Source organism: Dendrobates tinctorius, unplaced genomic scaffold (genome assembly GCF_039654945.1).
Source record: "Dendrobates tinctorius isolate UK_male_01 unplaced genomic scaffold, ASM3965494v1 ptg000250l, whole genome shotgun sequence".
Lineage (NCBI taxonomy): Eukaryota > Metazoa > Chordata > Amphibia > Anura > Dendrobatidae > Dendrobates > Dendrobates tinctorius.
The window spans coordinates 27,232,336-27,249,238 of record NW_027361917.1 but is presented as its reverse complement, the minus strand read 5'-3'; the positions used below and the strand labels follow the sequence as shown (position 1 = coordinate 27,249,238).

Sequence of the window (16,903 nt, the reverse complement as noted above, 5' to 3'; positions counted from 1 at the left end):
TGCGAATCTTAATAAGCTTTGAGATGAGGGATGGATGGGGACCTGATAGTATGCACTCTTCAGGTCAGGAGTACACATGACGGCTTCCCTGTCTATAAGTTGAATCGCTGAGCGTATTGATTCCATTCGAAACCTTTTGTATACCACCCAGGCATTTAGGGGTTTTAAGTTTATGATTGTTCTGGCCTCGCCAGATGGTTTTGTAATGGAGAATAGGGAAGAGTAACGACCTTTTCCCCTCTCCTGCTACGGAACTGGCACTATGACCTCTGACCGGAGCAGGTCCTGTAGATCTGCCCACATGGTAGAGTCTTCCGGGACTACAGTGGGGGCGATGTATCTGTCGGGGGGAGGGGGAATAACATTCTATGCTGTACCCTTCTGTGATGGTTCTGAGGACCCACCGGTTCTGGGTTACCTGGCGCCACCTTGCTGCGAATCATCGCAGTCTTCCCCCGACACCTATGGCGTCATTGCCTTCTAGACCTGGAGGATGACGCGAAAAGAGGGGCCTTGCTTCTCCCCCCTTGGCTCTGAGTGTTTCTAAAGGAGCCCCTGTTGGATCTACCCTGGCTCCTAAAATCAGTCTGGCTCCTGAAAAAGGACCCTCTACGAAAGGACTGGGAACGCTTGGGTTTTTCTTCTGGAAACCCCTTGTTTTTGTCAGACACCTGCTCTAGGATGCTATCTAGAGCTGGCCTGAACACCCTTGAGCCTGAAAAGGGGATGGAGCAAAGCTTTGCCTTTGAAGCATTATCCCCAGACCAAGACTTCAGCCAAACCGCTCGCCTAGCTGCGTTGGAAAGGGAGCTGTTTCTGGCTGCGAACCTTACTGACTCGGCCGACGTATCTGAAAGGAACACAGTGGCTGATTTCATCAGAGGGAGGGAAGCTAGGATCTCAGATCTAGGGGTCTTGTTGGATAAATGCTCTTCCAACTGCCCCACCCATAGGAACATGGACCTGGCCACTGAGGTGGCTGCTATGTTAACCTTAGTAAGGGCAGCTGCCGATTCCCATGTTCTCTTTAACAGAATATCCGCCTTCCGGTCCATCGGGTCTCTGAGACTTGATGAGTCCTCGAAGGGGATGGCGTTTTTTTTGGTCACCCTAGCTACAGGAACATCGATTTTAGGAATTTCCTCCCACAATCGTGTTTCCTCTGGGTCAAAGGGCAGTCGGCTCTTAAAGTCCCGAGACAGTACAAGTCGCCGTTCTGCCTCTTTCCATTCTTCTAGGACCATTGTCTTAATGTGTTCGCTTACGGGGAACACAGTTTGTTTCCGTGCGACCAGTCCCCCAAACATCAGGTCCTGTCGGGACTGCGGTTTTGGAACATCCTCTATCTGCATGGTGTTCCTTACCGCCTGCACCAAGTCCTCGGTGACCTCTAATTTAAACAGGTATTTCCTGCCTTGGTCCCTCCTGTCAGTCGGGATCTCCCCCTCCTCGGGATCCGAGTCCCGGGCGTCTGACCCCTCAGGCGAACTTGTCTCCGAGGCTAGCTCCATCTCCCACCTCGGCCGCTTCCGGCTTGGCCCCGGACTAGGGGACTGCTGCCGTGAGAGACTGGATCTGGAGGCCTGTACTTCCTCCCGAATCAAGGATCGCATCTCGGCCAGGAGGGACGGCTGCTCGTCTCTTACGACCCTTGAAGTGCAGGGTCCGCAGAGAGTCTTGGTATAGTTGTCTGGCAGCTTTACCCTGCAAACCGGGCATCTGACAGACTTAGATGTGGCCTTTACCGAGTCCTTAACCTCTGTCGGGGGGGCTGGAGTACCCTTCTCCTGTACGATACAGAACAGGGATAGTCGGATCAGTTGTTCTGGGCTGCGGGGAAGGCCGTGTGGGGATTGGATTGCGCCAGGCGCACTTACCCCTCTGTCGGCTGGCGCTTCTGGGTCCATGCCACTGAAGCAGCTGTTGCCTGCGGTGAGCTGCTAGCGTGCGGTGAGCTGCTGGCGTGCGGTGAGAGCTGCTAGTGCGGCGAGCTGCTGGCGTGCCCTGAGCTGCTAGCGTGCCCAGGCTGCTGGCGCGCTGTTTTCAAATCGGCGAGTGACGTCACCGCCGCGCGCTGGCCACTTCCGCTTCCTGTTCTGAAGCCCCACCCCCCGAGCGCCGGCAATGGCGGCGCCCATCCGGCTTTTTGCGGGGACCCGGCTCCAGCTCCGGGTTCTCTATCGCCGGCGCCCACACCGCCGGCTGCGTGCGGGGCCTGGCTTCCAGCCGCAACCGCCGCGCGGTCTGTAAGTTGTCGCGCCGGCATCGCTGGCTGCCTGCGGGGACTCGGGCGACTGCCGTGCGGCCTGTAGCCGAGAGCGTCCCACCGGGAGGAGCGGCTTCCTCCAGGAGCGACGTCCTGCTCCTGGCTTTGGGGCAGAGGGACTCCCCACCGGGAAGTGTCGGCCCTGGGCATCCTGACAGGGGGAAGGATTGGACCGGCCGCCCGATCCCCCTGCGCCCTCAGGTAATCTTCCTGCTCCTCTCGTATGTCCCTCCGTGCAGGGACAGGAAAGACACTGAGGGAAAGGGGTGGGACGGGGCCTTTTAACCTCTCGTGTGCTTTCCTGTCCCTGTAAGGAGGAGGAGGACGTCCTCCATGGTGCTGTCAGGGGGACGTCCTGGAAATGATATTTTTGCCCCCAATTTTTTTATTTTCCTAAGGGTAACAGGAGAAATTGGACCCCAAAAGTTGTTTTGCAATTTGTCCTGAGTACGCTGATACCCTATATGTGGGGGTAAAACACTGTTTGGGCGCATGGCAGAGCTTGGAAGGGAAGGACCACCATTTGACTTTTTCAACGCAGAATTGGCTGGAATTGAGATCAGATGCCATGTTGCATTTGGAGAGAACCTGATGTGCCCAAACAGTGGAAACCCCCCCAATTCTAACTCCAACCCTAACCCCAACACACCCCTAACCCTAATCTCAGCCCTAACCCAAATGGGAAAATGGAAATAAATACATTTTTTTTATTTTATTATTTTTCCCTAACTAAGGGGGTGATAAAGGGGGGTTTGATTTACTATTTATGGCGGTTTTTATATTTGGCAGCTGTCATACGCTAAAAGACGCTTTTTATAGTAAAAATAGTTTTTGCATCACCACATATTGAGAACTATAATTTTTCCATATTTTGACCCACTGAGTCATGTGAGGTCTTATTTCTTGCGGGACGAGTTGACGCTTTTATTGGTATCATGTTCCAACACCTGACATCTTTTGATCGCTTTTTATTCCGATTTTTGGGACGCAGAATGAACAAAAACCAGCGTTTCATGAATTTCTTTTGGAGGGTGCGTTTACACCGTTCCGTGTGCGGTAAAATTGATAAAGCCCTTTTATTCTTCGGGTCAATACGGTTACAGCGATACCTCATTTAGGTAGCTTTTTTATGCTTTGGCGTTTTATGCAATGAAAACAATTTTATATAAAAAATAATTATTTTTGCATCGCTTTATTCTGCGAGCAATAACTTATTTATTTTTTCACTGATGACGCTGTATGGCGGCTCGTTTTTTGCGGGACAAGATGACGTTTTCAGTGGTACCATGCATATTTATATGCGTCCTTTTGATCGCGTGTTATTGCACTTTTTGTTCGGCGGTATGATAAATCATTTTTTGCTTGGTTTTTTATTTTTATTTTTTTAAGGGGTTCGCTAAAGGGCTTTACTAATGGGACAGTTTTATAGGGCGGGTCGTTACGGACGCGGCGATACCAAATATGTGTACTTTTATTGTTTTGGTTTTTTTTATTTCCAAAAAATGAATTTATTAGGGAATATTTTTTTTATGTAGCGATTTTTTTAAAATTATTTTTACACTTTTTTTTCTTTACTTTATTACATTGTCCCAGGTGGGACATCACTGTCCTGTGACAGATCGCTGATCACAGGCACTGCACAAGGCTTCCTCCTTGCCTGCGCTTTGCAGGCATGAGGAAGCCAGCTCCCTGCAGGCCCCCGAAGGTCCCCGTCGCCATCTTGGATTCGGGGACCTGCAGGGATGGAGCCCCCCCGCAGCAACGCTGCACATTGCGCTGCTGTGGGGGGCTCAGGGAAGCACGGAGGGAGCCCCCTCCCTGCCGATGCTTCCTTTTAACCCCGGGTACACCGCGATCGTGTTTGATCGCGGTGTGCAAGGGATTAATGTGTCGGGGGCGGTCCGTGCCCGCCCCTGACACATTGTTCCGGGTGTCAGCTGTGATAATCAGCTGACACCCGGCCGCGATCAGCGGCGCTCACCACGTGGGCGCCGCTGATCGCTGTGACGTACTATCCCGTCCCGGGAATTAAGTCCCAGGGCACATGGATGGGATAGTACGTCACATGACAGAAAGGGGTTAAACTGATAGGACTTGATTTGGAAAGGCACACACCTGTCTATATAAGACCTCACAGCTCACAGTGCATGTCAGACCAAATGAGAATCATGAGGTCAAAAGGAACTGGCCAAGGAGATCAGAGACAGAAATGTGGCAAGGCACAGATCTGGCCAAGGTTACAAAATAATTTTTGCAGTAGTCAAGGTTCTGAAGAGCACAGTGGCCTCCATAATCCTTAAATGGAAAAAGTGTGAGACCACCAGAGGTCTTCCTAGACCTGGACGTCCATCCAAACTGAGCATTCGTGGGAGAAAAGCCTTGGTGAGAGAGGTAAAGAAGAACCCCAAGATCATTGTGGCTGAGCTCCATAGATGCATTAGGGAGATGAGAGAAAGTTCCACAAAGGCAACTATCACTGCAGCCTTCCAACAGTCGGGTCTTTATGGCAGAGTGGCCTGATGGAAGCCTCTCCTCAGTGCCAGACATGTGAAAGCCTGCATAAAATTTGCTAAAAAAACACATGAAGGACTCGCAGACTATGGGAAATAAAATTCTCTGGTCTGATGACACGAAGATAGAACTTTTTGGTGATAATTCTAAATGGTATATGTGGAGAAAACCAGGCAATGCTCATCACCTGCCCAATACAATCCCAAGAGTGAAACATGGTGGTGACAGCATCATGCTATGGGGGTGTTTTTCAGCTACAGGGACAGGATGACTGGTTGCAATTGAAGGAAACATGAATGCAGTCAAGTACAGAGATATCCTGGATAGAAACCTCTTCTAGAGTGCTCTAGACCTCAGACTTGGCCGAAGATTCAACTTCCAACAAGACATTGACCCTAAGCTCACAGCTAAAATAACAAAGGACTTCAGAACAACTCTGTGACCATTCTTGACTGGCCCAGCAAGAGCCCTGACCTAAACACAATTAAGCATCTCTGGAGAGACCTGAAAATGGCTGTCCACCAACGTTCACCATCCAACCTGACAGAACTGGAGAGGATCTTCAAGTAAGAATAGCAGAGGATCCCCAAATCCAGGTGAGAAAAACTTGTTGCATCATTCCCAAGAAGACTCATGGCTGTACTAACTCAAAAGGGTGCTTCTACTCAATACTGAGCAAAGGGACTGAATACTTATGACAATGTGATATTTCAGTTTTTCTTTAAGAAATTTGCAAACATTTCTACATTTCTGTTTTTTTTCAGTCAAGATGGGGTGCAGAGTGTACATGTGAACAACAAAATGAACTTTTTTTAAATTTACCAAATGGCTGCAATGAATCAAAGAGAGAAAAATTTAAAGGGGTCAGAATACTTTCTGTACCCACTGTACCTTGCTGCAATCGTGCAGAAAGGCTATGACTCATGGCACCCCTAGTTTGGGCAATATGAATCACCTACAGATTCCTTTAACCCCTTAAGGACCAAGCCACTTTGCAGCTTAATGACCAGGCTTTAATTTTGACCTGTCACTTTATGTGCTTATAACTCTGGAACACTTCAATGGATCCCACTGATTCTGAGTTTGTTTTTTTTCGTGACCTATTGTACTTCATGTTAGTGTTAAAATTTCTTCGATATGACTTGGGTTTGTGAAAAAAATGGAAATATGGTGAAAATTGTTAAAATTTTGCAATTTCCAAACTTTCAATTTTTGTACCCTTAAATCAGAGTGATGTCACACAAAATAGTTAATAAATAACATTTCCCACATGTCAACTTTACATCAGCACAATTTTGGAAACAATTTTTGTTTTGTTAGGAAGTTATAAGGGTTAAAAGTTGACCAGCGGTTTCTCATTTTTCCAACAAAATTTACAAAACCATTTTTTTTTAAGGACCACCTCACATTTGAAGTGGGTTTGGGGGGGTCATTATAACAGAAAATATCCAAAAGTGCCACCATTCTGAAAACTGCACCAAGGTGCACAAAACCACATTCAAGAAGTTTATTAACCATTTAGGCACTTCACAAGAATTGAAGCAATGTCGAAGGAAAAAATGAACATTTAACTTTTTTTCCCAAAAATTTTTCTTCGGGCACAATTTTTTTTATTTTGTCAAGGGTATCAGGAGAAAATGAACCACAATATTTGTTGTGCAATTTCTCCTGAGTACACTGATACCCCATGTGTGGAGGAAGACCAATCTTTAGGTGCACGGCAGTGCTCAGAAGGGAAGGAGCATCATTTGAGATTTTGAATGTCAAATTGGCTGGAATCGAGAGCGGATGCCATGTTGCGTTTGGAGAGCCCCTGATGTACCTAAACAGTGGAAACCCCCCATAAGTGACTCCATTTTGGAAACTAGACCCCCCCAAGGAACTGATCAACCAGTAAATGTGTGGTGAGCACTTTGAACCCCCAAGGGCTTGACAGAAGTTTATAACGTATAGCCGTAAAATAAAAAAATCATATTTTTTTCCACAAAAATGATCTTTTTGCCCCAAAATTTTTATTTTCACAAGGGTAACAGGACTCCAAAAGTTGTTGTGCAATTTGTCCTGAGTACGCTGATACCCCATATGTGGGGGTAAACCACTGTGATCTTTGGGAGGCAGATTGAACAAATCCACAAAAGGTGAAGAATTGGTCTTATCTTTTACGCCGTTCCTCGTGCGGTATTAATGATTAGGTGACTTTATTCTTCGGGTCAGTTCGATTACAGAGTTACCAGATTTATACCCTTTTTTCATGTTTAGCTTCTGTCACACTAAAAGACGCTTTTTTTTGGAAGAATTTTTTGTAAGAAATGTTTGCATCGCCGTATTTTGAGAGCTATAATTTTTCCATATTTTGGACGACAGTCATGTGCGGGCTTGTTTATAGCGGGATGAGCTGACGTTTTTATTGGTACCATTTTCGGGCACATAACATTTTTTGATCGCTTTCTATTCCAATTTTTGTAAAGGCAGAGTGAACAAAAACCAGCAATTCAGGAAACTTTTTTTTTTTCCTCCGTTCCGTGTGTGGTAAAATTGGTAAGGCAGCTTTATTCTTCAGGTCACTACTATTACGATACCTCATTATATCTTTTTTAATGTTTTGGTGTTTTTTTACACAATAAAAACTTTTATAGAAAAAAATAATTATTTTTGCATCACTTTATTCTGAGAGCTATAACTTTTTTATTTTTCCGCTGATGGAGCTGTATGGCGGCTTGTTTTTTGTGGAACAAGATGGCGCTTTCAGTGATACTATATTTATTACCATTCTTTTTTTATCGCATTTTATTAATTTTTTCCAAGCGGTATGATGATACCGCTTGGAAAAAGTATAATTTGCTACTTTGTGGTTTTTTTTACGGCATTCACTGAAGGGGTTAACTAGGATGACACTTTTATAGATGGGATTTTTAAGGACGTGGCGATACCAAACGTGTATTTTTTTTATTTTATTTTTTTACATAAAAATGTGTATTTTTAGGGGATTTTTTGATTTTTTTTTTTTTTTTTTTTTTTAACCTTGTCCCTTTATGGGACTTTCACTTACACTTGAGCCCAACGGGGGAGATGAGAGTGAGATGGGGGGGAAATGAGAGTGAGCTGGGGGGGAATGAGCCCAGCGGAGATGAGAATGAGCCCAGCGGGGGAGATGATCCCATTATTCTCTATGGGGCATTATATGGGGCCCATTATTCTGTATGGAGCATTATTTGGGACCCATTATTCTGTTTGGAGCATTATATGGTTTCCATTACTCTGTATGGAGCATTATATGAGGCCCATTTCCTGTATGGAGTTCTGTATGGAGTATTGTATGGGGCCCATTATTCTGTATAGAGCATTACATGATGCCCATTATTATGTAAGGAAGATTATATGAGGACCCTTTTTCTGTATGAAGCAATATATAGGGCTCATTATACTGTATGAAGCAATATATGGGGATCATTATATGAGACCCATTATTCTGTATGAAGCAACATTTGGGGCTCATTATTCCGTATGGAGCATTATATGGGGCCCAATAAACTGTATGGAAGACTATGTGATGCCCAGAATACTGTATTGAGTTCTATACTGTCCGGTCTTAAATGAAAACTTTTGAATCCCCACTAGGGCACGAACTGTGCTCTGCGAGGATTTGCTGGTTTCTGAGCTATTGTAGAATTTACAATAGAGATCACTCATGTAATGTAAGAAGTAAGTGAAATCTTTGGCATTGTACTATACCTATATTTCTTTGCCGTATCTGTGCATCATGAATTGTGGTACGTGTTAATGGGGCTCACTGAGACACTATCGCCCAGGGCCCACAAAAACCTGGAGCCAGTCTTGTCGGTTAGTCAGACTGACTGATCGATTGCAGCGTTCTGGGGGCAGGGACCGAGGGGAAGGGTCCCTGCACCCCTTGCCGTGCCTGTCAGCTGTCTATGACAGCTGTCGGCACTGAACTACCAATGCATGCTTACACGCAGTGGTAGTTCAAAGTCAACTGACATCCTGCCATGACGGGCTATGGCCTTCAATGGAAGATAAGGGGTTAAATGCATGTAGTTTTGTTTTTAAGTGATTTTATATGAAAAAAAAAATATTCTGCAGAGGGGACTTTTTTTTTTTTATTTCTATTTCTTAGCAAATGTTTTAAATTTAGATGTTCTACATAATTTTCCCCCCAAGAGATCAAGAGATGTCTTTGGGGAACATAAGTTTTTTTTTCCAATGTAACTATAGGCATCCATGGAATATCCAAATGCAGGAGAAAACAGCTCATTATACTGACGGAAGACACTAGCAGAGCTGATCTGGTATGATAGGCTCAGTAGATTATTATATGGGATAGAAGGATTTTCCTATGATGAGAGGTTGGAAAAGTTGGGCTTGTTTGGTTTAGAAAAAAAGACGCCTCAGAGGAGATCTCATTTATATGTATAAATATGTGTGGTCAATACAAAAGACTGACTGACTTATGCCTTCCAGAGACCTTACAAAGGACCAGGGGGCAATCATTATGTGTGAAGTAACACCATATTCACAGGTTCAGTATTTGGTCAGTATTTGTAAGCTGAAATCAGGAATGGAACAATCGGAGGAAAAGTATAGTAGAAACCCGTCACCACTTCTGGATTTATCACCCACTCCTGGTTTTGTCTTACAGATACTGATGTGAAATTCTGACCAAATACTGAACGTGTGAACTTAGTCTAAAGGTGATGCCAACAGCTAAATTGGGAAATGGCCTACTGCAAGATTTAGTAATGGCACTTACTATAACAGCATTTAAAAATGGACTTAGATGCTTCTCTCACAATAAATGGCATTGCGAGTTATAAATAATCTAGCAATAAAAAAAATGTATAACTTGTGGAGAAAGGTTGAATTTGATGATCTCTTTTTTCCAACCTATATGACTATGCAACTACGTAGACTCCCAAGGGAGAAGACAGAAGCAGTACATTACCGATTCTGCCTTCTCCAGAGGGTCCCTGGCTGACAAGAAGAGAAAAGAATTGATACCTGTTAGATTGCTGGAGCAGGAACTTTCAGCTGGTGCTGTTATCAGATTAAGTGAATCTATTGGCCATTTATTCTATTCGCCCTATGTAAGGACAGGATATTACAGCTATGGAAAAGTATATTAATCAATGTCACCAACTTTTTAGTATAAAAAGAAGCAAATTTTGGGGCACAAATGTAGTGTGCACCATAACACCATAGTTTATGACTTTTTACTATTTTCTCCCACAACTCAACCAATTCATTATGATTTATTGCAGCATTTTATACCAGCAATAAAATGGCAAAGATTTAACCGTCTGACACAATGAAGCGCAATAATGTGGAAAATGTATTAAAATAGGGACAGCTTACTAGAACTAACTTCATTTTATTATAAGCATATGAAATGCCTTAACTAAGTATATTCACATCAGGGTTTTTTTGTTTTTTTTTTACATCGCAGAGGTAGTGGCAGAAATCCAAAGCAGTTTGAACTGCTGAGAGTCCTAATGAGGATTAGTCCCCTTTAACGTGTGTCCACTTGCATTGCTATCAGGCGAAATTGGGGTGTAAACCACTTCAAATCCACTGCCGCAAAATAATAAAAAGCAGCACAGATTAGCCAGTTAGTCAGACGCCTTCATGAAGATTTCATAAAGAAAACCCTTTATGCTCATGGGTGGAATTACAATACTTACAACAGTGTCACACATGATGTCCTCTATTTAGCAATACTTTTGCTTTTTTTTTTTTTTTTTTAAAGAAGAAGTTTGTATTTTTTAGAATTTTTTACATTTGCACCAAATAAATACATTATAGCTTTGACCCCATTTTTTCCGCTATTTTTTTATTTTTTCGTCCCTGTCACTTTTTAGGCTTGACCATATTTTCCGGAACTAGATTTTTTTTGGATAAGACAAAAAAAAAAAAAGACCTCTTCAATGGAAAACAAAACAGTCTTTACACATATAGCATCACTCTTCATCCACCTACCTTTACCTGCTAAAGACCTGTATACCTTCCATTAGTAAAATGCCTTCTGGTGGCAAGAACAGCCTATAAGTGATTTCACTCACAAACAGAAGGAATAACATACACTACACATTTTCATATAAGAAATGCATGTGGAAATTCATGGACAGCTACCTATAGTCATCAGCTGCTCGCTCTTGAGCTTGTTGGGTCATCTGAATTTTTCGTCTTAACTTTTCAAGATTTTCTTCGGCTTTCCGCTTCTTCATCTCCTCATGGCCAATACCACTGCGTCCTTTACATAAAGAGAAAGCAGCAACAATTTTATGAAAACAGTTACTACATTTTCATGTACAAAGTATCGTATTCACATGTGGGAAATCCTCCTTAAATGTTCTGCTAACAAAGGAAGTGGAAAGAAAAGAGGGGAAAAAAATGGTAAAAGGAAAAAAAACAAAAAAAAAAAAACAGAAGCCTGTCAAGAGATTCAGGTTCAGCTAAAATGGGATGCATAAAATACCGAGAGGCTACCCCTTTACAAGCAGGGCAGTGGAGTCAGTAAGTCAAACCTCCGGCTGTCCAGTTTCCCTGAATCCGACTCCCATTCCACTACTGAGCATGTACATAAAGTGCGGCACAGATTCATCTCAACTAAAAGCCCAGATCCTTAGATCAGGAATAGGACATTTCATAACAGTCTCATATTCTTATGAAAACATTTACAGCACATCCTGCACTGTACTAATGTACCCAACTTATTATAGACACTACTCAAAAAAAAAGTTACGGATATTTGGCTTTTGGGCAAAATTTCAGGAACACCTAAAATCTATTCTAACCTTTCCAGGTGAACCTAATGTAACCTTCTTTAAACTTTTGAATGCACAAGACCAACTGTTCAATATTTCAGTATTTCTTGCATAGCTTGCTGTTCTCCAAGGAGCTCGATGGCAAAATTCAAAACAGGTGTTTGATCCATGAATCGTCCAAAAAATTCATATTCAATTAGAATTGGTAGTCAAACAGTCCATCATGAGACCAAGATGACACGTAACAACTGATCACCAGTACCTCACCATTGAGAGGCTTAGGGCAGGATTTTCTCATATGGAAGTGGCCACTGAGCTTAGAGTGCCACAGACTGTCATCAGCAGGTTGCAACAGAGATACAGAGAGACTGGAAGAGTCACAGAAAGGCAGAGAAGTAGACCCTCCTTTGGCCACTTCACACACGGATGACCACTTCTTTGTGAACAATGCCCTTCCAGAACCGGATGATGAATGTCACACAACTCCAGGCACATTTAAGGGAAGCGAGAGGCATCCAAGTGTCAGTTGAGACCATTTGAAACCATTTACATCAGTGTGGTCTGCGTGACAGACGACCTGCAAGAGTACCTGACCACACCACCAGGCGCAAGCATCATCCTCTTGCATGGGCCTGGGAGGATTTATGCTGGACGATGGACCAGTGTGCCTCAGTGCTGTTAACTGATGAAAGCCAATTCACGCTGCGCAAAAATAATGGCTGCTGAACGTTCAAACTTCTCAGCACGTGAAGTGTGGTGAGCCTGCAAGGATTAATTTATCTCCCCTCACTCAATCCAACACTCAATCTCTGTTCTATGCTATAAAGTGAATATAAATCACATGCCGACAGTCCACACACCCCGGTTACAGTGCCTTGCAAAAGTATTCGGCCTTCTGGAACTTTTCAACCTTTTCCCACATATCATGCTTCAAACATAAAGATACCAAATGTAAATTTTTGGTAAAGAATCAACAAGTAGAACACAATTGTGAAGTTGAACAAAATTTTTTGTTTATTTTAAATTTTTGTGGAAAGTCAAAAACTGAAAAGTGGGGCGTGCAATATTATTCGGCCCCTTTACTTTCAGTGCAGCAAACTCACTCCAGAAGTTGATTGTGGATCTCTGAATGATCCAATGTTGTCCTAAATGACTAATGATGATGATAAATATAATCCACCTGTGTGTAATCAAGTCTCCGTATAAATGCACCTGCTCTGTGATAGTCTCAGGGTTCTGTTTGAAGCACAGAGAGCATCATGAAGACCAAGGAACACAACAGGCAAGTCCGTGATACTGTTGTGGAGAAGTATAAAGCTGGATTTGGATACAAAATGATTTTAAAAACTTAACATCCCAAAGAGCACTTTGCAAGCGATCATATTCAAATGAAAGGAGTATCATACCACTGCAAATCTACCAAGACCTGGCCGTCCCTCTAAACTTTCATCTCAAACAAGGAGAAGACTGATCAGAGATGCAGCCAAGAGGCCCATGATCACTCTGGATGAACTGCAGAGATCTACAACTGAGGTGGGACAGTCTGTCCATAGGACAACAATCAGCCGTACACTGCACAAATCTGGCCTTTATGGAAGAGTGGCAAGAAGAAAGCCATTTCTCAAAGAAATCCATAAAAAAGTGTCGTTTAAAGTTTGCAACAAGCCACCTGGGAGACACACCAAACATGTGGAAGAAGGAGCTCTGGTCAGATGAAACCAAAAACAAACTTTTTGGCAACAATGCCAAACGATATGTTTGGCGTAAAGGCAACACAGCTCATCACCCTGAACACACCATCCCCACTGTCAAACTTGGTGGTGGCGGCAGCATAATGGTTTGGGGTTGCTTTTTTCAGCAGGGACAGGGAAGATGGTTAAAATTGATGGGAAGATGGTTAAAATTGATGGGAAGATGGATGGAGCCAAATACAGGACTATTCTTGAAGAAAACCTGCTGGAGTCTGTAAAAGACCCGAGACTGGGATGGAGATTTGTCTTCCAACAGGACAATGATCCCAAACATAAAGCAACAAAGTATTAAGTTAAAGGGGCCGAATAATATTGCACGCCCCACGTTTCAGTTTTTGACTTTCCACAAAAATTTAAAATACACAATAAATTTCGTTCAACTTCACAAATGTGTTCCACTTGTTGTTGATTCCTCACCAAAAATTTACATTTGGTATCTTTATGTTTGAAGCATGATATGTGGGAAAAGGTTGAAAAGTTCCAGGGGGGCCAAATACTTTCACAAGGCACTGTATATAACACGCTGCCACCACTGAAACACACGGGGTGAGGCGTCTCCGAAACGTTACGGCTAGTGATGAGCGAGTATACTCGTTGCTCGGGTCTTACCGAGCATGCTCGGGTGGTCTCCGAGTATTTTGGCGTGCTCGGAGATTTAGCTTTCATTGCCTCAGCTGCATGATCTGTGACTGCTAGACAGCTTGAATACATGTGTGGAATGCCTGTTAGGGAATTCCCACATGTATTCAGCCTGTCTACAAGTTGCAAATCATGCAGCTGAGACAAGGAAAACAATCTCCGAGCACGCCAAAATGCTCGGAGATCACCCGAGCAACGATGCTACTCGCCCATCACTAGTTACTGCCTGACAATCAAAAAGGTCACACACTCTCTAAAAGGCTATGGATTCTTTAGGCATACAAGGATCAAATTTATTAAAGATTTTAATCTTTAACCCCTTTACTCCTGAAGGTGGTTTGCACGTTTATGACCAGGCAAATTTTTACAATTCTGTCCACTGTCCCTTTATGAGGTAATAACTCTGGAACGCTTCCATGGATCCCGGTGATTCTGAGAATGTTAACTCGTGACATATAGTACTTTATGATAGTGGTAAAATGCCTGTTGGGTTACAGAATATTCAGGAGAACTCACGCTGCTTTTTATTTCATTTATTTGTTTATAGTGCAGGCAGCGGCTGATGAATACCCCCATCAGGCGCTCCTGCTGTCACTGTTATTAGCCGCAGCAGGCGTAGGCTGATGGGAGTAATAGTCCCATCAGCCGCCACCTGCTGTTTCTTATCACTTAAGCAAAACTCATCATTCTCCCCTGCTGATGCCGTTTGCCGACAGAGCAAGGGAGAATGATGAGAGCCGTGTTCAGCAACCGGCGTCGGGAACGGCGCTTACTGTAACGCTTCTTCCTTGGCACCCGTCCGTGTCGTACTGATGCGATACACAGATACCACACGTGTGCCGCAAGTACTACACACATGGACACTGACATCTCCAGTACCGGAAAAATCAGGACGTGTGAAAGAGGCCTTATAGCGGGTATTTAGGTTTGGATGCTGTCACAAACTTAAAAATGTTTTTATTGCACAAAAGAGTTTTTGCATCACTACATTTTGAGAGCTATAATTTTTCCATATTTTGGCCCACAGAGTTATGTTATGGCTTGTTTTTTCCGGGACAAGTTGACATTTTTATTGGTACCATTTTTGGGCACATGACATTTTTTGATCGCTTTCTTTTCTGATTTTTGGGAGGCAGAATGAACAAAATCCAGCTATTCAGTAATTTCTTTTGGGGGGGTTTATGCCATTCCGTGAGTGGTAAAATTCATGAGGCAGTTTTATTCTTTGGGTCAGTATGATTACAGAGATACCTCATTTATATAATTTTTTTATGCTCTGGCCCTTTTATACAATAAAAACTATTTTATAGAAAAAATACCGTATATACTCGTGTATAAGCCGACCCTTGAATAAGCCGACCCCCCTAATTTTGCCACAAAAAACTGGGAAAACTTATTGACTCGCGTATAAGCCTAGGGTGGAAAATGCAGCAGCTACTGGTAAATTTCAAAGATAAAAATAGATACCAATAAAAGTTAAATTAATTGAGACATCAGTAGGTTAAATGTTTTTCAATATCCATATTGAATCAGGAGCCCCATATAATGCTCCATACAGTTCATGATGGGCCCCATAAGATGCTCCATACAAAATACACCCCATATAATGCTGCACAAAGGTTAATAATGCCCCCACAAGATGTTCCATAGAATAATATGCCCCATATAACGCTCCATAAAGGTTATGGCTCCATAAGATGCTCCATAGATTATGCCCCATATGCTGTTCCGTAAAGGTTATGGCCCCATAAGATGCTCCATAGATTGTGCCCCATATGCTGCCCCATAAGATGCTCCATAGATTATTCCCCCATAAAATGCTCCATAGATTATGCCCCCATAAAATGGTCCATAAATTATGCCCCCATAAGATGCTCCATAGACTATGCGCCCATATGCTGCCCCACAGAATATGCCCCCATATGCTGCCCTATAGAATATGCCCCCATATGCTGCCCCATAGACTATGCCCCCATATGCTGCCCCATAGACTATGCCCCCATATGCTGCCCCATAGACTATGCCCCCATATGCTGCTCCACAGAACATGCCCCCATATGCTGCTCCATAGAACATGCCCCCATATGCTGCCCCATAGGATATGCCCCCATATGCTGCTCCATAGAATATGCCCCCATATGCTGCTCCATAGGATATGCCCCCATATGCTGCTCCATAGGATATGCCCCCATATGCTGCCCCATAGGATATGCCCCCATATGCTGCCCCATAGGATATGCCCCCATATGCTGCCCCATAGGATATGCCCCCATATGCTGCCCCCATAAAATGCTCCATATATTATGCCCCCATATGCTGCTGCAAAAAAAAAAATGCCATAGTCACCTCTCCTGCTCAGGACCTCACCTGTCTGGGGACCATCGCTGCTCTCCGCTGTTTGCCATGTCGTCTGTCAGTGACGTTCAGGCAGCAGAGGGCACAGCGCGCACTAACCACGTCACCGCGCCCCCTGCTGCCTAAACGTCACAGACAGAGGATGCAGCAGACATCGGTGAGCAGCAATGGACGCCCCAGACAGGTGAATATCGCTATACTTACCTCCCCTGGCGCGGTCTCTGCAGCGGCAGCACCGCTTCTCCACGGTCTCCCTTCCTGCCTTCAGCGGTCACGTGGTACCGCTCATTACACTCATGAATATCCGCATATTCATGAGTTTAATGAGCGGTACCATGTGACCGCTGAAGGCAGGAAGGGAGACCGTGGAGAAGCAGGGGGGATGCAGAGACCACACCAGGGGAGGCAAGTATGATCTCTGACACCCCCGCTCCTCCACCTCCCCCGCCGACCCCCAAGTATATGACTTGTGTGTAAGCCGAGAGGTGGACTTCCAGCCAAAAAAAATGGGCTGAAAATCTTGGCTTATACACGAGTATATACGGTAATTATTTTTGCATCGCTTTATTCTATAACTTTATTTTTCCGCTTGATGGAGCTAT

General features: G+C 43.9%; 1 protein-coding gene across 4 annotated transcripts in view; it reads right to left on the bottom strand.

Annotated features, from left to right (window-relative positions):
- GPATCH11 (G-patch domain containing 11) overlaps positions 1-16,903 on the bottom strand; it is a 100,394-nt gene that overhangs the window by 59,396 nt on the left and 24,095 nt on the right. For all 4 annotated transcript variants that reach the window (XM_073557597.1, XM_073557599.1, XM_073557596.1 and 1 more), the window contains exon 4: positions 10,922-11,042. In XM_073557597.1, coding sequence (XP_073413698.1) covers positions 10,922-11,042 — 121 coding nt within the window. The remainder of the gene's footprint in view (positions 1-10,921; positions 11,043-16,903) is intronic.